General features: G+C 36.1%; 2 protein-coding genes across 3 annotated transcripts in view; both read left to right on the top strand.

The window, feature by feature from the left end:
• Window positions 1-8758, top strand: part of LOC113062192 (oxidation resistance protein 1-like) — a 41620-nt gene extending 32862 nt beyond the window's left edge. The window contains exons 11-17 of one of the 2 annotated variants that reach the window (XM_026231842.1): window positions 1859-2027; window positions 3994-4074; window positions 6109-6228; window positions 6497-6649; window positions 6813-6908; window positions 7069-7142; window positions 7223-8758. In XM_026231842.1, the coding sequence (XP_026087627.1) occupies window positions 1859-2027; window positions 3994-4074; window positions 6109-6228; window positions 6497-6649; window positions 6813-6908; window positions 7069-7142; window positions 7223-7358 (829 nt within the window). In that variant the 3' untranslated portion in view covers window positions 7359-8758. The remainder of the gene's footprint in view (window positions 1-1858; window positions 2028-3993; window positions 4075-6108; window positions 6229-6496; window positions 6650-6812; window positions 6909-7068; window positions 7143-7222) is intronic. The other variant, XM_026231843.1, reaches the window with a different exon arrangement.
• Window positions 8759-12927: 4169 nt separating this feature from the next.
• LOC113062191 (CUB domain-containing protein 1-like) lies at window positions 12928-25033 on the top strand. The gene is made up of 9 exons (XM_026231841.1): window positions 12928-13396; window positions 18757-18972; window positions 19049-19405; window positions 19481-19846; window positions 19962-20159; window positions 21924-22301; window positions 22712-23068; window positions 23198-23285; window positions 24027-25033. Exons 1-9 carry the CDS (start codon window positions 13333-13335, stop codon window positions 24571-24573), a joined length of 2571 nt encoding a protein of 856 aa, XP_026087626.1. The 5' UTR covers window positions 12928-13332; the 3' UTR covers window positions 24574-25033.
• Window positions 25034-25527: the final 494 nt, after the last annotated feature.

Genomic DNA, 25527 nt, shown 5'->3' with positions numbered 1-25527 from the left:
TCATTATTATATATATATATTTTGTATTTAGTTTTGAATTGATATTTTTTCACCTTCTCTCTGATCCTAATAATTAAATAGTTTTTATTTTTTGGCGCTTTATTTGTAAGACACCCATGTAACTGACCTCTTTTCTGATTGGCTGTATAGTGTATACGTTTGACCTCAACCATGAGCGAGCAATTTTTGCAGCTGGGGTTTCCATAAATGGTCTTTGTGGCCCGGGCAGGGAGCTCAGGAAAAGCTACACTGTTTTAAAGGTAGCGTCGCTACTGTAAAGCTACTGAAAAATGTTGTTAAGCTAGTTGCGTCACTTCTTGTAGCTAGCTACTCTCCAACACTGGTAATCTGTCACAGAATCTGTTACTTCTCTATTGAACACAGTCAGATTAAGAGAGATGGTTATGGGAAGGGCAGCACAGATAACTGCTCTACTGTTGTCTGACCCAGTTTGGTGGCCAGTTGCATGATCATTTTGAGCTACGACAATGGTCTACTTTGTCATTTCTGAACCACAAAAGAACATCAACCATGTTAGTTTGTGCTTGCCTACATGCGTGCTTCTCATAGCCTGTAAGATGTTGCCTGGATCGCATCCAAATCTCTCCATGACCAGGTCATTGTGTGTATATAGTCCTAGATTGTGCCTGTCTGTATGTGTGTGTTTATGGTTGCACTTCTTTGTAATGAGCTCTCAACTTCAGTGCCATTTGCCAGCAAACCTACAGGACACTGTCAACATGCTGTAATCACCTACAAATTGCTGTTGACATAGACCAATATAAATTGAACAGAGCAATCTTTGAAGTTGTATATATGACGACGGACATTGTGGATGATTTAGATGTCAGTATAAAAATGGACCCTGTTTTATGTATTTAATTTTTTATACTAAACATTTGTATTATAATGTATGCCATACGCCGGGTTCTTATACAAGGTAAAATAAAAACAACAAATATAACTGGAGTATTTTCTGCAAGAAAATAACATTTCAGTTTTTCTGCTTCAAAAGTTTTATTCATTGTGTCACTTGCTGTTTCTTTAAAATTATTTGTGAAGTTTACTACCAATTTCTGAGTAATAGTTTATTTCTACTTTTTTTTTACAGTGTATTTTCAGACAAATAAAATCAAAAGCAAAACTACAAATTTAGAAATAATAGAATAGAAATTTCTATGACTTTTCTATAAATGCTTTTTGGATTTAAGATATTTGCATTTTAACATCTAATATTATCACAGTCTTTAATGCTAAAGAATATTTAGAAGAAATAACAGGATTTAAATGAACTGAATGAGATGGCAATTATTAAGATTATAATATTTCCCCCAACCATTTATTTATTTATTTATTTAATTACTTTTTTTATTATTTGAACATTTCAGGTGTTAATTTCAGAGTTAATGGAAAACCTTTGAACATTTAATTTAAAATAAAACTGTATTTAAAAAAATATTTTCAAATTAAACTAAAATGATAATGTAATTAAAATTGTAATTAGTACTGTATTTCCAAACCCGAGAAGGCTATGGAAATCTATTAAACATTTTAACAAATCATAGAAATGTCTCTGTAGTGACTTGGGATATTTTGGAACCAAGCATAACCCCAAAATATAAGTTCTTTGTGAGGGCTATTCTCTTTCAATAAATCAGTCTAAAAATCCTTATCTAGTAATTGCAAATTATTGGAAAATTTAAGGAAATTCATTGATCATAAGTATGGGAACCCTTTTTATTAATTGTGATTATAAACAGTAGTAGGATGCCTATGTACATGAAAAGCTGGACTTGTGGAGCTCCAGTTATTTCTTAAGAGTGAATCTTGGCTGTTTTTTTATGTTTGTTTCCTTTAGATCAGACCACTTGTATGCGTTCTTTGTCCAGTGGACCCCTGAAGTGTATGGAGAAGGGTTGGGTGGACTAACGCGAGAGCCTAGGTTTGTAGTGGTTAAAAAGAGCCAGGATGCTGAAAGCGGGGAGCATGACAAACCAGTACCTGATATCACATTCAAAGACTGGGAGGTATGAACAACAACCAATGTAAGATAACAAGCCTTAACCTGCTAACCAAAAACTAAAAACATAAAGCCTACAATATATATAATGCATTAATGCATTTTGATATTTAAATTATTTTAATGATTTATAATGTGATTTATTTGATTGTCATGAATAGTAATACTTAGGTCAACTCATGCATGTTTTTAATTGAAATGCATGTATTGTTTGCTTTGATAATTATGCTGATGTCTCGTTTGCGATTGTGTTGTCATAGACATGTGATCATGAATATGCTTACGTGATGTTTATGTTCTCTCCTGAACCCATGAGCTTGTTATTCACAGCAGCTCTGGAGCATATGTGTGTCTGTTTCTTTCAGATTTCATGTCTACTTCAGCAGCTTCAACCATGTTTATGCACAAACTAACATTTTAATATGAATGCATGCTTGTTCCTGTTGCCAGTCATTGTCAATGTCCATGGAATGTCTTGTTGCAGTGTCTTATTTTCATAATGAGATCTTTTTCCTTCAAAGGACGTGATGAACTGGTATGTAATGTCCTTCATTGTAATGTGTGTTTGACTTGGCTGCTACAGAATTGAGTGTTCATCTGCAAATGGACCCAATCATTTCATCATCCCTCATAAACCACTAAAAGACTCCAGTGAGCAAGACTGATAAATGTAAATTATGCTTTTTATTGTTTAATAGTCAAGGATAATTACTGTAAACACTCAATGAAGAAGATAAAAAACATTATAGTTAATTGCCCAATAGTTTAGAATTATTTATATCTTCTTGGGATCCAGAAATACATTTTTGTGTATTTGGTTTGTCTACTGGTAGAAGACACCGGTGACCAATATCATAATGACAATATTAATGTTATATAACAATGAAATACTATTAAGGTAAGATATATTAATATATTTGTATTATCTTTAACAATATGTTTCTTATTTGGCAGGAATTTACATATTTAATAAAAAATGTAAAACCTTATAATTTTTTTTTTTTTTTTGCTTGCTTTTTTGGATATTTGTAACATTTCTACTGTTATTTTAACCTTTTTATTTTAATAGTTTATTCTTATTTTTTAATAATAAATAAAAAAAATTGCTGGCTCTCAAGAAAATTTCTTCTATGCTATATAAATGTTCATTTTTATTTATAATGTCTTCCAGATAGTTATTGTCTTGGGGCTTTCTGCAGAAGTAATGTTTTTCTCCAGAAGAATTAAGGAGGGATGTCAGCTGACACCTAAATACAGCTTTGGCCTGGTGAAGAAAAAAAATAATGTCTGTATGTGACAAGTTGTGCTTGAGTGAGCTTGGCATGCACACTGAATAGTGCAGTCACTGCAAGCAGCTGTTGCTTTATAGGCTTGGAAGTTGATGTAATTTAGACATGAGAGTAAATTCTGCAGTCAGTTTTATTTTTATTTTAGCCTATTTTATAGTAGCCTAGCATATTTATATTAATAATACAGTTGAATACTGTATACAAAACTCAACTTTTTTTATATTACTCCCTGATTTAGATATGCATTAGGGAGACAGGACAGCTGACCCACAGTCCCAACTGTTCAGTGCTTCAATATTGAAAATGCTGTTTTATGTTGTTTGGAGACATGACATATTGGTCTTGGGAGGTTGTTGCAGATGCATGTGATCTGTCTCTGAGACAGTGCTGTTTGATCTTGTTCGATTAAGCTGACCGCACTTCAGATGCAGCTGTCTGTGGAAACACATGGGTCAAGTGGTATTTCAATTAGTCAATTAGTTTTTATTTATTACAGTTTTTATTTTAGGTTGCGCAAAAAATTAATAAATGACTTGAACTTACTAACTTGTTCCTTTCTCCATCTCCAAGTTGATCGGTTTAAGCTGCAGAGGAGCACACCAGATAACTTCTCTCCCCTCACATACTAATTTTTGTATGCCAGGCAGTTTCTCATGCAACATCACTATTCTGTCTGTGCATTAGGTAGTTTCTGTGACTGAGTACTACCGGCGGATAGATGCGCTAAACAGTGAGGACCTGCGCTCGCTCTGCAAACGTCTTCAGGTGCCACATGCTCAACTCCACACGGAAACCATCACAAAGCCCACGACAAGTCTGTTGATCAAGGAGCATTAACTTTAATATTAAACCCAACAATTAGGATACTGTATAAAAGAATCAGAGTGTCAACATATTAATCCGACCAAATATGTTCAACTATTTGATCTGAATGCATTACAGGCTGTTTTACATCATTTGTTCCTCTTGAACAGCAGATTGCACTGGTCTTTATGTGGAGTGTGGAATAATATAACTGGCCCTGAGTTGACATACAGCCATTTTTTATAGGAAATGACACTTAAAGGCTGATAGAATTTCCTCAATGATACTGAAACTGGATATATGTTAACTGGCACTTCCATCTGGATGATAGGATGGGTTTTAGAAGGCTTGAATAAGAGGAAGCAGTGAATGAAGCAATTATCATAGTAATTAGTCTCAAGCTGTCCCCTAGAGAACATTTAGGTACTCGTACTCTTCAGACAGCAATCATCACACTCTTAAAGTCAACATGAAATTAATATTAAACCTGTTTGCTTTATTAATACACTTACCTGATTTTACTGTGCATGAATCTACACTGCATGTAGTTCCAACTATTTGTTTTGTTTTTAACATTTTAATAAAAATTTAATATTTTTTAATAATTTGCTATATATTATGCTATATTATAGTAGTTATACATTTTAGTTTTTATTGCTTGCTTTTGGATTAATAAATCATTCTATATTGACAGCTGCAAGTTATTCCAATTAGTTTTTTTTTTATTAATTTAATTTTCTAATTATTTACTATAATTTATATTAGAAATAAGTATAATGTAATAAATATATTACATAGTTTTTGCTCGCTGTTTTTATTGTTATTTGTGGTTATATATATATATATATATATATATATATATATATATATATATATATATATATATATATATATATATATATAAATACATATATATATATATATATACATATATAGATACATACATATATTATAAGAGTAAGAATATGTTCTTTTTGCCTGATGTTAACAAGGCAGAGAGTGTTAATGTAAATTATGTAGGCATTGTTAGATGGTACCTATTGTAGGTACTGCAGTCTAATTGTTATTGAACTTATTTAATACTTGTTTCAAACTTTTATGCATTTTTCCCTTGTCAAATATCATGTTTTAGTCTGAAATGCTTTATACTGCATAAGTGAAATGGTTTATGAATGTAATTTCATGTTGACTTTAAAGGAAAAAACGTTCCTGAAAGTGTGTTGGTGAGGTCTCACTAACCCTATTCCCTGCAAACATGAACACAGTGCAAACATCCAAGAGTGTTAGGCTTTTCTGAGCATAAATAAATAAATAAATAAGTTAACCGCTCTAAATCTGATGTTTGTGGATGTTGAATTCTTAACGTGTGATCCTTGGATATTTGCCTTGGTTTGCATTGCCGTTGGCAAACTACCCTGTTTTCTTGCTAACCTTTATTCCTGTACTTAACTACGGTTATACTTTTTATTCCTTAACTTGAGAGATAAGTTCCTGAAATAAAACCCCTTAGTACATTTTCCTGCCAGCCAAACCTCCCTGGCCTCCATCCATCCATCCATCCATCTTTCTCTGTCTACATCAGTTGGGTTGTACCGATGTAGAAGCACACATTACCAGATTTAAAGCCTGATTTGTCTGACTGATAAATGTGTGTCTCTGTAAGCTTCACTCCTCACGTCCTGTATTGTGGCTTTCTCCGGTATTGAGCAGTTCTCTGTGGAGGGGCATGAGACTATTTCAGAGTTTTGCTGATGTTCTCTTACTTTGAGAGTACTGTATACATGGCATATATTTAGAAGGCTCCGATTATGTTATCTGATATGATAAACAATAGAACAATAAATGAACGAACGATAGAACAAACAATTATGATAAGATTGATAGAACAACTCATCCAGATATTTGTGCTCTCAATGTAAGAGAATGTTACATTTATTTAGGGAGAATTAAATGGTAAGATCATGTTTATCAGCTCTTCTTTCTTTTTTCAATCAGATCACAACCAAGGAAGAGGTGAACTCCAAACACATGCTGAAGAGTGACCCAGAACCCGAATCATTCAGGCCCAGTCTGAACGAGCCCAGTGTCCTGCTGCAACCTGATCAGATCGAGAAGGCAAGTTATAGTTTATTTTGGGTCCATATCTATATGTTGACCTTATCATATTTAACTCTGATGCACTTCATCTTTTGGCTAGCTCTCATGGGACTCTCGTGGCATTTTCATTATCTACCTGTGGCATTTCAATTGTATAATTGACTCCCAGAGGTCTTTGTTTTTATTATACATTTGCTTGAAGTTACTTCCAAGTGCCCTTTCTGTACTGTCCTGATCTTTTGGGGCCTTTCCTTACTCACTTCTGGCCTGTAACCCCAATCCTCAGCTGGCCAAACACCTCCCCCCTAGGACGATCGGCTATCCCTGGTCTCTGGCATTCAGCACATCCAAACACGGCATGAGCATCAAGAGCCTGTACCGTGCCATGCAGGGCCAGGAGTCTCCGGTCCTGATGGTGATCAAGGACAGTGATGGACAGGTATGAGCTTGAGCTTCTGGGCTTTAGCTGAAGTGTGTGGTTTTACACAGATTGTTTTCAAAATGTGCACACGTCAATTGTGAAGATTGCATCGACTTCTAAAGCAGTTTAAAAGCATGAAATTCATCAAATATTCAAACAATCTTTGGCTTATTTTCTGAAGCTGTTTGGAGCCCTCGCTTCAGAGCCATTGAAAGTCAGTGACAGCTTCTATGGTACCGGAGAGACGTTCGTTTTCACCTTCTGTCCAGAATTTGAGGTGGGGAATATTTGAATTGATTAAGTACACATATAGGTCGTAGATGGAGCAATACACTATATATTTTAAATATAATATGGATTTTGTATATTATATTTAATTAAAAATATATTTTTGTGTGTTTGTGTGAATATATATGTTAACACTTGAACATTTCTAGGTCTTCAAATGGACTGGTGACAATATGTTCTTCGTCAAAGGAGATATGGACTCCTTAGCTTTTGGCGGTGGAGGGTATGTAAGATAATAAGTTGGCTGCTTAATTTATCAGTGACATATAGTGTATAACTTCATTTTTATTTTTCTACTTTTAGGGGTGAATTCGGGCTGTGGTTGGATGGCGACCTCTATCATGGCAGAACTCACTCGTGTAAGACCTTTGGAAATCCGATGCTCTCGAAAACGGAGGACTTCTATGTGCAGGACATTGAAATATGGGCCTTTGAATAACACCCCCGATCCCCACCTCACGGACTCTGTGCACAGTAAGGCGGGAATATGAGGCCACATCACTAGACCCCCATAACTGGTTTAACACTCTCCACTTGGCTCCTAAGAAGCCCTGATAGAGGCACTGTCCTTCATTTCTGGAAATGGTCAGCATGGGTGGGTGCTCTTCGCTGGTGTCCCAGTGAGAGTTTCTTTACCCATTTGCAGCCTGAGCTCCTCAAGTATTGAGGATAAGGAGGGGTGCTAATGGCTTTTCCATAATGTTGTAGAACTTTCCAAGAAAAATACAGGTCCAGACCTTCCCATGAATTTTCAGTCCTTGTACCTTCTTCACCTGTAGCATTGCATCTATTTCAAGCATTTTACATATCAAACCTCAAAACCCCCATTATGTATCTCTGTCTGTGCGCTCACACAGGCTCTATGTAATCAAATGCCACTACTTAATATAATATTCAGTACCGTGTTGCTGTACAAAGGTGGAGTAACATGCAAATTCACGTGGGGTGCCCTTTTACATCAATATGCTTTCCTGCAAGTCCTTCGTTCGGTCTTGAAGTGCTGTAGTTATGCCAGGAGAAAAGTGTTTGTCTTTTAGGAAGCCATCTGAAGGAGTATATATACATATATAAATACATACAGCAATTATATATTTATACCTTTGTTAGTGTACCGTGTACATAACTAGTTCCCCTATTGCTGTTACTTGTGACAGTAAAATGGTTTGCACTTCTTTCCTTGAAGTATTATCTCAATTGTACATTATCCATGTAAATGTGTTCCAATAAATACATTTCTATATGTACACAACATTAACTCTAATCTTATGTGAATGTGAAGTTTTCGTCAGGTAACCGGTCTCTTGAGACTGGCTCTTCTCATCAGCGATAACCTAGGAACTGTATATAAGGTGACCTGGGCATTCGAGGGTGGTGAAATGACTAGTGCAACCAGAGCCAGTCTCAAGGGCTTTAGGATGACAGCAGTCAGTGATCATGAGAACGCCTGTTACTGCAATATTCACAAAGAGCCTCAAAAGAGGCACATCAACTCATAAGTTGTTGGAAAAACTGAAAATTGATTGCCCTTTTTAGCAGTATTCTGACTTGAAGTTTAAGCAGTTTCCTATTTTGGCCAGCTGAAAACATGCCCGAACATTTGACCCGACTGTGCGCGTCTGTTGTCAGAGCAGGCATCTTGCTGTGAAGGTCTTATGCTCTCTGCAAACTGTGGGATCGTGGAGCCGAAGGACTTGGACACCTTCTGGGGCCAACTGCACATTCCTGGTCTTCCAAGTGTTTGATGCCCGTGTGCAAGCTCAATGAAATATTAATCCCCTTGAAGATCCCTGAGAGATTATGTATCAATATATTAATCACAATAAATGTATGTACTAATAATGGTGTTCTGGTGGTTTTGTGAAAGAGACAGAAGGTAAAGGTGCAGTCACATTTATAGATGCTCAGCCAAATTTTGCATGCAAAATCCAGTTTCATTGGGCATCCATGCAATTGAGAATTTTGTGTCGATTTCACATCGGGCTCCAAATGCTCTCTTGAATTCATCACATTGGCCAAGAGAAAGCTGCTTGGCTTGAAGGTGACGTCTGTGTGAGTGGTGCTTTGTGCATTGCTACAGTATTGACAATAAACAATTTTTCCTGCACAATTTTGTCAAAATTTTGCCTTCAAATATGGTCACACTGTTGCACCTTGCACATTAAAATTCTGCATGCAAAATCCATTTTTATTAGGAACCCATGCAAACTCATCTCACTGACCAATAGAAAGCTGCTTGGTTGGAAAGTGACTTCTGTGTGAGTAGTGCTTCATGCATCGGTGTATTGATAGACTTTTTTTTTTGCCCACAAAATTTCATTGAACTACAATGACTACACCTTAAAAATAATTATTCACACAAAAATGTAAATTGTAAGAATCAAATCCATTTTTTTGACATGAGAGGACAACAGGGGATGAACTTTTTCAATTGTGGAAAAGTTATTATAGATAATGGAAGTGAAGGTTTAAGGTTAAAATGTGTTCATGATGTCCACTTTTTACTTCACAAGACATGAATAGATGGACTGGAGTCAGGTGGTTTACTTGTGGATTATTGTGATGTTTTAATAATCTGTTTGGACTGTTATTCTGACGGCACCCATTCAGTGCAGAGGAGTTTGTGGGCAACTGATGTAATGCAACATTTCTCCTTATCTGTTCCGATAAAAAAAAAAAAAAAATCCATGTCTTGAATGGTTGAGGGTGAGTGAATTTTCATAAAGCTGGACTATTCCTTTAATCTGGAAGAATTTTGGAAACCAGATGAACAATGCTTGCTTACGAAGGTCAAAACCTTTAGGCTAATATGCCACCACTTGAACTGAATTCTTTATTTTTATTTTTTATCAAAGATTGATTGTTTATTAATTTCCACATTTAGTTTTCTCTGAATGTGAGCATAATTTAGCCAAACTCCTTTGTCAGCACATAGGTCATAGTCCATAAGACCCGTTTTCGTCTTTTCTATTTTTACAAAATGTTTAGAATGATCTGTTTATTGTTACAATGACAAAGACACAAAACCATAGTCTGCAGTTTTATTTTCACCATTATGGAAAACAAACTTAAAAGAAACTAAACGTGGCTTCTGTAAAAAGCCCATTAGAAATTTGAAGTCCATATACATTTTTTTTGTGAAAAGTATTCACATTTTTAATCTTGTGATGAAAGAGGTATTTAAATTAAGAAAATATAAAGGGGAATATGGACGCACATGCACAATGAAAAATTATCATGCTCCACACTTCAGCTTTGTCCTGTCTCACCTCTGCCTTGACTTAAAAGTACATTGCGGACGATGCAACTCTAAAGAAGTGACCAATCAGTGTCATGGGGCAGGGGTCCAGCCTGATGATTGACAGATGTTAGAAATATGCACATTTAGAACTACATGTTTGATTGTAATGAAACCTGAACCTACACAGAAAGTAGTCCAACTGGTCCAGAGACACAAACGAAAATAGTACAAGCAGGTTTTTCAAAGATCTTATATTGAATGTTCAAAAACATGATCACTTGTAATGATTAAAACCATCTGGCGATATTAACACAATCAGCAAATGTTTATGGCTTTAATGGTTCTATTCATTTTACAGCGGTAAATTTCATAAGAGGCCAGTCTCTGGAAATGTTCGTTTGGTTTGTGGTAGAGAGTTCCCTCTAGTGGAAGTTTTCACAGGAAACTTTTAGTACAATAAATGTCGAAAAGAAATAAACTGATTAAATGCTGCCTTTTCCTTCAAAAAGGGTCTATATCAGATTTAAATTCTCTGATTCTTTAGTTCATCTGACTGGTTATAAAGAAATTACATATTAAAATATTTATTCAGTACTTATTAGACTTTTTACATACGCTTTTTAAGAGACATTACAGCAAATTTTAAGCATGCAAACATCTCATATTCTATTATAAACAATTGTTCAGTTTGATAAACTGCTGCTGCTGATGATGATGATATATCAAGTCTTGATTATAATATTTAGTGACAGTGACAGCACAGCACTTTCTTTAAAACTATATATATAGTATATATATTTATAGAGAGAGAGAGAAATTTCTATCTATAATTAACTTACATCTAATGCAGAATACACATTGACCACAAAACCAGTCATAAAGATCCATTTTTTTGAAATTGAGATTAATACATCATCTTAAAGATGAATAAATAAACTTCCCATTTATGAATGGTTTGTTATGATAGGACATTATTTGGCCGAGATACAGCTATTTAAATATTTGGAATCTGAGGGTGCAAAAAAAATCTAAATACTGAGAAAATCGCCTTGTCTAATTGAATTCTAAGCAATGCATATTACTAATAAAAAAAATTTAGTTTTGATATATTTATATTTAGGAAATTTACAAAATATCTTCATGAAACATGATCTTTACTCAATATCCTAATGATTTTTGGCATAAAAGAAAAATCGATATAATTTTGACCCATACAGTGTATTTTTGGCTATTGCTACAAATATACCCCAGCGACTTAAGACTGGTTTTGTGGTCCAGGGTATATATATACTCATATATACTCATATATACTCTTACAACATATTTTTGCTAAATTATTTCAACAATTGAAATAAGTCTCAACTATATATATCATAAAATATTATAAATTATTAGTATTATCATTAGTTTATTAGTTTTATCTTAAAACTAAAGACACATTTTGAAAAAACTACAAGCCCAAAAATACAACTTTTATGGGATAATCATACTCTTCTGAGACAACAACAACAAAAAAACTGATTTCGATTTGGAAAAAGGATATTAAATATTTCCACTGGGCTCAAACTCCATGATGCAAAAAAATTAAAAAATTTAAAAAAAAGTGCAATGACACTTATGTTATCTTTTGCAATTTTTCTCTGATTTCAAACAGGCCAGAAAATCTGCATTACAACATCCACTGCCTGAAGTCGAATTTCTCCACTGGTTTCTGCTGATTGATGGAGTGATGGCTACTGAATGCAGTTTTGTCTATGGTGCAAAACAGCATTAAACAGATTGTTAATTAATTATTTATGCCTTTCAGAAACATATCTTCCTTTTAGAAAATGACATAATGGCGCATAGTGTTTTGCTTTTTGAAAAGATTTTATTGTGTGAGAAACTAATTTACAGGCTCCTTAAAATCTGTAACCACAGGGGTCATTTAATGGGACGATTTTCTGTTTGAATACTTTGATGATCAATCATAGATGACACACTACACACTATTTAAAATAAATGCATTTCAATAATTCATTTCCAACAGTCACATATTTTAATGGAATGTCAATGGAGATGCATTAAATCAGAAATGGGAAAACAAAACAAGAAATATTATTAAAGTGTTGTCTCTTGTGATACCTGTTGGATGGTTTAGATATCTGTTCATGCCTGGTGCCTTTTGCCTTATTTAAGTGCTGTGTATGCCTCTGGGCTGTTTTGAAATAATTGGAATGCTGTTGTCTTCAGACAAGTGTGGACTCATTATTTGAAAGCACAATATGTGAGAAACATTTGCATGACTATTAGGTCAAATTTATTTTAGACATTTTTCCTGGACATATTTACACAATATAATGCATTGCATTATTAATAATAATTGCATTAAAATTATTATTAATAAATATAACAACATAAAAAACAAAAATATTTCTCAGACACATAATTATAATCTTTTCAGAAAAAAAAAACACGTTTTAAGACAACAAAAGGTGTTTAAAACAGTTATAAATAATAATAAAATAATGCATTCTTACTTAAAGTTTGGTTTAACAACAGTCAAATGACAATTTTTGTTTATAAACACTTAAACTACATCTAGAAAGCGAAATGACATCCTACCACAGTGAAGGAATGCCTCATGCATATTAATAGTTGTGATGACGTTCTGTCGATAACCTTCCAATAGAGGGGACCTCTTGGCTCATGAATATTACGCGTTGTCCTCATGAAGGGCTGAATCATCCTTGACTGAAAAAAAATAAACTCATGTTAGTTTATCTTGTAAACGTGAACTATCACAGACGTTAAATCGACTGAATTTGGTGTCTGAAAAACTGAAAATAAATTGTTAATTTATTATTTCCTGATTTGTGCGTATTTTTAAGGTTAAGTAAACTTTTTGGCGGATCTGTCCGAATCTCTTCGCTTAATGTCAGTTCGATTTTTTTTCTTGAATAATGCAATCGCATTTTTCCAGATCCTGAAAGCAAGTTCGGACAGGTAGCTTGCGCGCGCACACGCCCTTCTGTGAGCACAGGTATCAGAATCAGGAAGCGCTTGTGCCGTCAAAAAAAAAAACACAATCCACCATGCACGAATCACGGATTTAAATCAAACAACGATTTTTAAAACACACACACACACACACACATATTATTTTGGAAAGTTCAGGAACCTCTGAAGGAGAACGATGGGCTCGTGTGTGTTTCCAGTGTTCATTGGATTGATTTTACTGCAGATTCAGAAGATCTCAGGTGAGTCTATAAAGCAGCACCACCCCATTTTTAACTCGCTACTGACATTTTTCATTCATATATATATATATATATATATATATATATATATATATATATATATATATATATGACATTAAAAGTTTAAAAGTGATCAGGTATAATGATTTGACCGTTTGAGCTACTGAGAGTTTGTTTTAAATTAATTTTATATCGAGACATTTCATTTAATTGAACCAGGGAAATGCATGATGGGTATTTATTACAAGTTGTTTATACTAATGCATATAAATGAGTAATATTTGTGTAGTTCTTCCCAGCAGATCTGAATCTGGCCTCCCTCATGGCCTAGTATAAAAATGAGCACTGTCATTTGCATATCTGACAGATGGTGTGAAAAACAACTTGTTAATTATTGACTAACAATCTGTTACTGTACAAATGGAGGGCGGTTTACTGTAACATGCTCTTGGGCAAGGAGGAAAAAACTAAAGACTTTCACTGTTTTCTCTATAGTGAAATGCATGTGTGAGAAATGTCAGTGTTTGCTTTTCTATTGACATTGACTTTCATTTTCACAGCTTTTAAAGTGACCTTCAGAGTGTTGCATTTAAAAGCTGCAATTTTTTAATTATTAAAATGAGCCAAGAGTGTGATTTGTTGATTTGTCCTGAGCAGATATTGGAGAGAATTACACATTTAATGAAATTATAAATTCCACTGCATTCTGGAGTCTAGTTTAATGGGTTATTTGAAAGTTTAGGCAACAGATTTGGCCTCTTTCTAAAGTGTTTCTTAAACATATTGTGCATTTTATTTGATTAAAAGTATCAGATCATGATGAAGTTGTGTTTATTCTATGTCACACAGATGGCTAAATCTGAAAAATGTACATCAAACTTTAACAGTTAAGTTAAACAAGTAACTTGGTTAAAGGAATAGTTTCCTCGTTTGCTCAAAATTGACTTAGTCTCAGTCATCCAAGAAAAAGGTGAGTTTTTCATCATCAGAATCGGATATGGAGAAATGTAGCATAATATCACTTGCTCACAAGCTTTGTTTGGTTTACAAGATGTTAATTTGATTGATGGATTCAGTTTGACCTGTGTTCAGGCTAGATGCTGGAGACAGAGGTGTGTTGTCGTCACAAACACGAGTAAATATTTGCGGATGTTGTAGCAATTCTTTTGCAGTAATATGAGACCGTGCCTACGTTTCTCTTCTGCGTGGTTGCATGTCTAAACTTGTGAGTGTCTTGTGATCAAGGTTAGAGATCTTGAAGCATTTGACCTGTGTTTGAATGAAGTACTCAAAAAATGATTTTAGTTTGCTCAGTTTACATAAGCATATGCAACACAACTGAAAATGTAGAAAACCCACACAGCAGCAACAGCACTAGTTGGATCAACAAGAGTGAATTATGTTTAGGGAACATTCACAGAAAATGTCAAATTCAATTGGTGTGATCTCTTTAAATTAGCATGAATTTTACTCATCAGGACAATTAACCTAATTTGCATTCTAATAAATCAGTTCAACTGTGTGGAAATACATGGCATCATTTTGTTAAGTTAGGCCAACAAGCTATTTATTGAGTGGAACAACCAACATCTTTTAAGCCTAATTTCTAATAGGTAGTGTGATGCATATTTACATTCTATCATGTGCCAAACCTTCTGCAATGTCAGCAATTCTTTCAGTTATTAAGGTGCTCTTTTTTTTTTGTTGTTAATGAAATCAGGGAGGATCCCAGAATGCTTGACGTGTAGTGTAATGTGTGGATATGTTCACTCATGGACTCTTCCTGTTCAATCTTTTACCTTGGGTGAATCATTTCTTTGTGTTTGTTTTTTTCTGGTTTCATGTGGGTGACAGCTCTCTGCTTCATCCAAGCTGTTCCTTTGGCTCCTCTTATTTCCTAGGGCAAGTCTGTGTCCAAGAACAGAGTTAAATGCTTGATTGTAAATTTTATTGCATAATTTTTCTAATAGACCCCTTAATCGCCTACGTCACTGTGATGTCACCGCTCTAGCTGGAGGCAAAACATAAGGTATAACTCATAGCAGGTGTGCTAAAAGTTTGAGGTTTTGACTTTAAAATGTCTTTTCATTGTGTTTTTGGCTGCCAGAATAGAAGGAACAGCACTTTTGTTTCAAAACTAAGGTTTTACCGGATCCCGGCAGACATTCCTTCACAGAAATCAAGAAGACAATTGTGGTTGAATGCAATACGGCGTACAGACTGGACGGAGATGATCATAAATAATGCTCGTGTTTGCAGTGCACACTTCATATCAGGAAAAATAATCTATGCATATGAACTGGTGTGTTGGTTTTATCTAGTAAATCAGCAAGTTTCTGTTTTATAGGTGAAAAGTCGCCAACCTTCAGCGCACTATGTTAAACAAACATATAGCGATAGATGTGTGTGCCGTCCTTGGAATGGTCTCTTAAAATAATACACATTGGTAATCTTAGTTAGCCCAGCGATAGGTTACATTAGAAAATAAGCCTTGACAAAATTCCCCAAACCACCCAAAAGTAATTCATATGGCCGTATGGCATACGGGTCAGGTAGCCTGCTTCCATCCGTGAGAGTTAATTTACAAAAATAGCTGTCACGGTCCCGCAGAGTCAGTGACTGTATATATCCATGTTTAATAAATCTCTCCTAAAACGTGCTAGTTTACGCTTGTCAACATTGCGTCCGCACCTCTTTTTGCCTCCAGCTAAGCCCCGCCCACCCCACTTTTAAGGGGTCTATAGAATAAGTCCAAATAAGGGCCTGTTCATAAAAAGCAAAAATGAATCCAATAAACAAAAAGTAAATATAAATGAGAACGAGAGAGAAAAACAACAACAAGAAAATGAATGGAAGGTCATAGCAAAATAGCAAAAAAAAAAAAAAAAAAAAAAGCAATAGCAAAACACACACACATATGTATATGTATATATATGAATTTATAATAAAATATATAAAAAGAAAATATTATTTTTAGATTTCATTTTTAATTTAAATTATGTTGTAACACTTTATTACATTTAATATATATTTAATGCATTTCAATATCATTTTAATTATATTAACTTAAGCATTTATTATAATTTATAGAATTCATTATAATATAGCACATTTATTAATAACAAAATTTCTATTCTGAAGCATCATATAAAAAACCTAAATGAGATATTTGAAGAAGAACTCCGATCAAAATTAAATAACACTTTCAGATAACTCCCAGTTATTGGTGTTAATCTGGCACCTGGTGATAATTCTCTGACAACTAACTTTCCAGTTTTCACTGACTTTGCAAGATGGTGAGCCATTCGAAAGTTAATGAAACTCTTTGACAGCAGGTTGTCCAGATGAAGGCCAAAGGGATGACCCTCAATGGGGAATGGGTTCAGCACTGCAGCTGGAATTGCTTGTACAGTATGTTGTACAGAGAGAGGAGAACTGGTTCAAATTTAATGCAAATGTTGATCAGAACCTCCTACATACATTTTTTTCCCTGTGTTCATCACCCAGTCAGTCAGATATTTTCATGCAAGACAATGCCCCCCTGTCACACAGCAAAACAGGTAAAGCAGTTCCATGAAGCTGAAAACACTGAAATAATGAAACGGCCAGCCCAGAGTCCTGATCTAAACCCAACTGAAAATCTCTGGAAAATCCTTGCTGACCAAGTTATGGCTAACAAAACTACCAAAATCCCCGAACTGTGGAAGAGTGGACCAAGATCACACCAGAGCAGTGTGAGAGACTAGTGCCACAGATGTGCTGAAGTCATTCAAAGCAGAGGCATCTACACTTCCGAATCATTTTTGACTGCTGTAACCTTCAGAAATTTGAGTTGTAATCTTTTTTTCTTGCCACAATCATTGCTGTTCATTTTTTATCAACTAATTTTTGATCATTCGTGTTTTCCACAAAATAAAGTGGTTTTGAAGTGCCTTGGTTATTTTGTAAAATACCGTTCTACTAGCATGTATAGCCACAACTAAAATTCCTTCAAAGTTTGAAAGATAAAGATTACATTATTTCTGAAAAAAAAATAAAGTGTTCATCTCCATTGCATTTAAATCATACATTAAAATAGTGAATTTTAATTACAATAATTATATAAAAAAATATAAATATATAAAAATATATATATATATATATATATATATATATATATGTATATGTATGTACATTAGAGGTGGGCATAGATTATTTTTTTTAATCTAGATTAATCTCACTGTGATCTTGAAATTAATCTAGATTAATTTAGATTAAAATGGCTCATTCGAATTGTGCCGATGGCATTCAGAATATGTGTTACCCAAATAAAATTGACAAACAGTAAATCTTTGAGAAGGGGTTTATCAAGCTAGATGGTGCATTAGAAATGTACATCTCCTGTTTCCAAAATGCATCACAAACTGCTTGAAAAAGCTGTAAACTAATTCCACATTGCACAAGTGGGGACCCAGTGAAAGTTGTACCAGTGGGCCCTGTTTGAAATTGTATAATTTGTATGTTCGTTTATTTTTATTTATTTGTGCTATTTACACAATGTTTAAGGTTTTTTCAAGTTTGTAGGTGTCTTCAATGTAAAAATGAAATATACACCTACATTTATTCAGACACCTTCAACATTTCTCACATTATTACAGTTTTGCTATATATATAAAAAATATATCTGGTGTCTGAATAATTTTTGGTTTGACTGTTAAAACTACAAAGTAGTCAAGAGCAGTGAGTGATTTTCATTTTCATTTTCTTGGATTAACATTACAGCAGCCAGTAGCTAAATTAGGCGCGGTCACTTTAAGAGACCATGAACGCATCCAATATAATACACATCCCATTTTTCCTCAACTGTTTACTTTCACTTAAGAAATAACTGACAGTTTTTTCGAGCTTAATTTCCAAGGTTGATATTTTGACATATTTTAAAATGTTATTTTTAGCGTCTCGAGACGCCTTTCTCTGCGTGAGCCCTGAACACCAGAACACCGCGAGTACTGAATCGGGCTGTTTCACATCTTTTTGTTTGTTTCAAACTGCGATTTGTATTTGTTCGTTCCGGTGCAAGAGGGACTTTGAGGAGAACTTCGCAGAAGAGAGCTCGGTTCAGTGTCGCTGTCCGTTAGGCTGGCCTCATCCAGTCGGTTATATAAAATATCAAGGTGAAAGTCATCATAGCTTGCTTAGTATAGACCCAGCTCTCAACCCAACTTTGAGAATAGATTAACGGCGATATTTTTTTATCGCCCGATAAGAGTCTCGCGTTAACGCAGCACGTTAACGGCGATAACGGCCCACCACTAATATACATACATATATTTTTTTCTACCAATTAATTAATTCTGTTTATTTATTCCCTTTTTTTGCAGAGTGTTATAAAATGGAGGTGACTCCTGACTCTGGCACCATCGTAACTTTCAGCAAGAAGGAAGGACAGGGTCTGGACTGTAGTGCATGTAAGGATGAAGATCTTTCTCAAACCTGTAACTCCATCCTCAAACTTACTGAAGCTCGGCCCACCAACGTGACTTTCAACTGCTCTCAGCCGGGGGACATTTTTACCGTGGAGGTCAACCAACAGATCGGTCAGTAACAACATGCAGAGTCTGAACTGTCCATTTGATACAAATCACATTCTAAAACACTTAAATCTCTACACAGATTGCTCAACATCAGGCTGTAGCATCATTGCAGTGCATCCGGATTCGACAAGATTCCTGGAGTTCAGCAGAACCTTCACCTGGGATCTGAAGGTTCAGGCAGGAAGGATGTTTCAGCTGGAATTCCCATCTCCAGGAATGAGACAGATCAAGCCTTCAGAATCCTGTCCAGACAAACACACCTACACCATCATCACATACCAGCGCGCAGGACCAGCCACCATCGGCTCGTTCTGTGGGAACGGTACCATCAGCCGTATCCAGGTCTTGTACAGAGGTCGAGTGACTCTGGAGGTTCCCAAAGGGACAGACCTGAACCCATCTAACTTCAAAGTGTCCATGGGACCAGCAGCAACAGGTTAGCAGTAGTGATTTGAAACAAGAAGTGTTTAGTTTCTTATCTAATTTTATTTCTCGATCTTTGCATCTCCAGCACTAGTTGAGGTGGACGTCAAGCTGTCCAGAGGACCGTCATCTGCTGATTTCTTCACACCAAATTACCCCACAGGCTACTACAATGTAGACAAAATTAAGTGGAACTTTGCTGTTCAGCCTATGAACAATTTTACTGTTTACTTTCGACAATACACTGCACCAGAATGCCAAAAGAACACCGTTATGTGTGATTATGCACTGGGAGACAAGACTTCATTCACAATGGCTCCAACTGACATTCAGCCGACTAATAAACAGGGAGATTTCAGCCTGACTTTGACCAATTGTGATGCAAAGAGAGGGGAGAAAGTTCCTGGGCTTTCCTTGAACTTCAATGTGGAGGTGTTCAGGAGTGGAACTCCATGTAAGGAGAAATTAAGCATTTACTATAGATTTTGTGTCTGAAATCATATTGTTTTAGAGCTTTGTACCCGAGTTGCTGATAAATAACAGGCTGTTAATCTTCCTTTACCATTCAGATGTTTGCACTGTGGATCTCCGGAATGAGGAGGGATTGAGCCTGCAAATAGAAAATAAAAACCCAGAGTCGTACTGTGAAATGAGCCTGAACTCTGTGATGCAGGAGAAAATAGTGGTTCCTGCAGGCACCAAAGCTGACCTGTCCTTCCTCGACTGCCCCGTCCAGGATCTGCAGCTGACAGCCACCAAAGTCATAGGTAACTATAACAATGAAAATGAAATGCTTTAGGGGCCGTTTCATAGTCAACGCGAGAAACGCGAGCAAGCAACGCGAGCGACGCACTCCCTTTCATAATCTAAACAGTGGACGCAAGCATCACCGGCGATGCGTGTATGCAATACACCGCTCACGCAACAGGGGGTAGTAGAGTCGGGTGATATAAGTAGAGTCGGTTCGCGTGATATTCAGATCACAATGGCAACTTAAGAGGAGTGTATTCTGTTTCTGATTTTACATCGGCGGCAACAAAGGCAACGCAAAGATAAATGTGGATGAATACGTATAAGTTCGCAGAATTTTTCCTCTTCGCCCGCCATTGTATTCAAACCTTCTTCTTCTGTAAACACAATATACTTGAATTAATGTACAATACTTGCAATGTCGCCCCAGCTGACAACGCATAGTATTGCGTGCATCGGCGCGTCGCGAATCAAAAACTAGGACGACACATTTGGCTACGCACCGACGCATAATGGCGGCCGAAGCATAACGATGCGTAGCCTCGGGGACGCGTATGCGTACAGATGCGTTGACTATGAAACGGCCCTTAGACATGGAAAAATACTTGTTAAATCAGGCTTTGACTCATCAGATTGATTAAATCAGACAGACTTCTCTATTCTCTTTCTTAGGGCCGTTTCATAGTCAACGCGAGAAACGCGAGCAAGCAACGCGAGCGACGCCCTCCCTTTCATAGTCTAAACAGTGAACGCAAGCGTCACGGGTGATGCGTGTATGCAATACACCACTCACGCAACAGGGGGTAGTAGAGTCGGGTCAAGTGATATCCAGATCACAATGGCAACTGAAGAGGAGTGTATTCTGTTGCTGATGAACTATCGTATGAATGTGGATGAATACGTATAAGTTCGCATAATTTTTCCTCTTCCCCCGCCATTGTATTCAAACCTTCTTCTTCTGTAAACACAATATACTTGAATTAATGTACAATACTTGCAATGTCGCCCCCACCGACAACGCATAGTATTGCGTGAATCGGCGCGTCGCTTATCAAAAACTAGGACGACACATTTGGCTACGCCAGTACGCATAATGGCGGCCGAAGCGTAACGATGCGTAGCCTCAGGGACGCGTATGCGTACAGATGCGTTGACTATGAAACGGCCCTAAGACATTGAAACTGTTGTGCTGACAGCTCTTCTGACTATTTTTGTATTTTTATGTACTGCAATGTGACTTGTGTTTCATATTTCATTCGATATCAAACAGGATGTAGAATTGCAATTTGAATGTGAATATTATATATATATATATACATATACAAAGCCTTGAAGTTAGATGAAGTTTCAAATGTTATAAGTGTTTTAGTTTGTATATTTGATCATATTCTATAAATTCCCTTTTGAAGATATTAGTGGGATGTCACCAGTGTTATTTTAATGTAATTAGTAAACTATATATAGTTTAATAATAATGAATATTTTGAATCCGTTTTATTTTTCTATTTTCCATTTTCATTTTAAAAGAAAAAGTTTAAAAGAAATGTGAAATGTCACTAGTTTTTTATATATATATATTTTAGTTTTAGTCATTTTAGCACTTCAGCTTAAAAGTAAAAGTAGTGAAACTATCAGTGTTCATGCACGGCAGCCTTTGATGCTTTTGCAGATGTGATTTATATAGTCTTTAAATAACAATCTTGAAAGAACAATTTTGAGATTCATTCACCACGTTATTTTGATTTGTTCATCTTTCTTTGCTTTCCTCGTTTTAATTCTAGACTGTCCGAGTGTGTCTGCCCGTGACATCAGTGGGACGCTCCTCACTATTCCCGCTCTGGACTCTAGTCTTCCTGTCCCCCTCCATCAGTTCACCTGGCTGCTCCGTGTGCAGGATCAAGGCACTGTGGATCTCATGTCTCCAAAAGGAAGCCTGCACCAGTCTGTACCAGACAAGCAGTGTAATGAGAGAGTCTCGCTGGTCATCTCTGAGACCGAGGGCTCCAACATTGGCCTGTTTTGCTCTGCAGCTGAAGGCGCTGTCCAAAAAATCCAAATCAAAGGGAATGTTTCCATTACTGTAACCCCTAATAATACAAAAGACCTGAGCCAAGAGAAAGAGCCTTTCTTAAAATTCGGCACTAGTCCAGAGATCACAGGTAATTACAATATTAGTTAAAAGTTTGGAATAAATATGATTGTTTTATTTATTGTTGAGGTTTTAGAAAGTATCTTATGCTCACCAAGGCTACATTTATCTGATAAAAAAATACAGTAAAAACAGTAAAATTTTACAATATTATTATAATTTCAAATACTGGCTTTCTGTTTGAATATATTTTAAAATGTAATTTATTTATCTGATGTAAAGCTGAATTTCCAGGGTCAATACTCCAGTTTTCAGTGTCAGACGATCCTTCAGAAATCTTTTCTTATTATTATTTTGAAAACAATGAGACATTTTATATTATTCAAGATGCTTTTGATGAATAGAAAGTTCTGAACAACGTTTTTACCCAACTGAGAGCTGACAGCTTCATTTCAGTGGCTTTTTCTGTTTTCTTCACAGAAAATGTAATCTACACTGTATATCCTCTCATTTCGGGACCCGCATACCTTGCGACACCAAACTGGCCCGACGGCATGAATTCTTCCTCATCTGTTTCATGGATCATCTACATTCCCCAAGAGTACACGGCCGAGCTGATGTTCTCCAATATTGTCAAACCCACATGTGACTCGGGTCACACCGAGGTCACAGTCGGACCACTGGACTCTCAAGGCCAAACACAGACCTGGAGAGAAGATCAGAGCTTCCCCAGCCCCATCATCCAGCAGCAGAGCTTCTACCTGAACATGTCCAACTGCGAGCCCAAGAGCGGCCGCTTCGCTGTGCTCTCAAAGATCAGTCTGCAGAAGGAATCCAGTAAGAAAAAGGCTTTCATTTCAGATTTTGTCTTTCACTATTTTATTGCTCACAGTCTACATTGTTGTGTTAGTTTACGAGTATTAAAAATAAAAGATGATCATTCCTACTGTTTTGATCTCTGTACAGAGAAGTTCCTGGGCATTATCTTGGCTGTATTCGGGGTGCTGTTGTTGTTGATAATCATCGCACTTATAGTTGTGTGCGTCATTCGAAAGTAAGTCTGAATTTTCTTTGGTATTTGTTGTCAAACTTTTATGCATCATCCTGAATAATGTGTGAATAATGTTGGGCATAAATGTTTTTTATCTGCAACAAATGGATAATTGTGGCTGTTCCAAGTAGCAGCAGCCCTAAATCAGGCAATAAAATAGCAATAAAATAAAATGTAAAATATAACATATTTAAAGTAGGTAACTTTTGACGCTCTAGCGGTTAATAAACAGAACTGCTTGCGTCTTGCGGAAGAACATCGTAGCCGGAACTACTTCTCTCTGTTTATGTCTTTGAAGAATCACAAAGGTACGGGGTTACTCCGCCGCGGTACCCCCGAAGCAATCTAAAATAGTCCGAAAATAAACACTTATTATAGGTGCACCCTAGTGATTCAGGACAAGCTAAAAACACGGTTTGGAAAATGGATTCATGGTGTACTCGCTTATTATATAAATTTTTCTACATTTTGAACACAAACAAAGTTACGGACCGCAGCTCTGATTGGTTGTTTCTTAACGGGAGCGATGTATTTCTGCAAATGGCAATAGGACCACTGGGAGGAGCCAGAGGAGCTTGATTTTTTCACATATTATCTTTCTCATATTCTACTGTCAGGACATAATGACAGGTTTAACAAATATGTAAAAAATATATTTTTACAAAAGTTACCTACTACAGCTTTAAAATGTAAACTGCATCATACACATAGATAGCACAGTAAAACCATTTTCTTCTTTTTCAGACGGAAAAACAAATCAAATGCCAACAGATCCTCCATCTTTATACCCCGAGGGAAAAATGTCCTCCCAGGAAATGCCACCTTCCCGAAATCCAGAGCAGACAATGAATCCCATGTATATGCCTCTATCGACGACTCCACCATGTACGGACATCTGGATAAGAACCAGCCTGCAGAGGTTGACAGTGGAGCCTGGAGCAATGGACATCAGGTGGATGGGTACCGTTCGTTCACCGGCCCCACGGACTCCATCCCAGCAGCTACGGACTCATCTGCTGAATATTCGCTGGACAGAAGAGAAGGAGATGTATTTCAGCCTTTCCTAGACCCAGCCACCACCTTTAACCTCCCAAGGCCTCGCACGCCGCTCATATCGCAGGGAAGCTTAAGATTCGAAGATCGTAGGATGATGGATAATACGCTGAACACTTTCAAGGGTGCCGGGGATATAAATGCCATTCGTCTGTCTGCTGATGAATCCAGACTACAACCGCAAATGGATTCAGACTCGGATTCATATCCTGAGCAAGAATATGATGAAGCCATGTGAGAATGAGGATCTAATTAAATTGCTGATTGCTAAAAATTGTGTCAGATTTTATTGAGAGAGAGCAGAAAAGCCATTGGCTGCTAGCCTGTGCATGTGTGCACACAAAGACGATGTGTTTTTTTGTTTTTTTCTAAAGCTTTGAACTAATGCATAAAGGACATGCTCTCTCTCACTGCTCTAGTGGTCGTATGTATCTTGCATGTATATTTGATTAAAAATTGGGTTTGAAAGGTTTTTTTTTTTTATAGGCTTTTATTCTGAATGTACAGAAATAATGCTCTTGTTGGAGCTGTTTGAGAGCCGAATCCCTTGGTGCAAGTGTTCTGTGACTTTCTCTGTTGGATTTTTTTTGTGTGTTTTAACAGTGATTTTCTCCAGGCTACATGTTTCATATGTGTTTGTTAATAAATTCTGTACATTTACTTCATGTATTCCTAAAATAAATTCTCAAGCATTTTAATAGATGTTCCTCTCTGTTCAGAATATATTAGGAATGAAGATAACCAGATGTAGTTTTTTCACATTTTCTCCAATGGTTTGATACTAATAAATATATATTTTTTATTTCATAGTCAATAAATTTTTGAGATTAAGTATTCTGTCTTGTCTACATAAAAAATTAAAAACTATAAATCAACCATTAAAGTCTAAAACTAAAGCTAAGCATCGCAGCATTATAATGTACTGTTTGAAGAATGGAAATTCATTTTGATATTACTACAACTGTTTTATGCCCATAAGTCAGTGATAGATGATAGCAGATGCCATCTAAATGTAAAAATAGACAGACATGAGAGTGACTGATAATGATGAACCTTTCATATTAGCCGATAACTTATATTGTGCATCCTTAGGTAAAGTACAACCCTAATTCCAGAAAAGTTTTGTAAAATACATATAGACGGTTGGTCTGAGAACGCCCCATCAGATGATGTGAATTTAGCCCGTGGGGGA

This window comes from Carassius auratus, chromosome 44, assembly GCF_003368295.1.
Source record: "Carassius auratus strain Wakin chromosome 44, ASM336829v1, whole genome shotgun sequence".
In the NCBI taxonomy this organism is placed as follows: Eukaryota; Metazoa; Chordata; class Actinopteri; order Cypriniformes; family Cyprinidae; genus Carassius; species Carassius auratus.
This window is presented reverse-complemented; position numbering and strand designations above follow the sequence as displayed.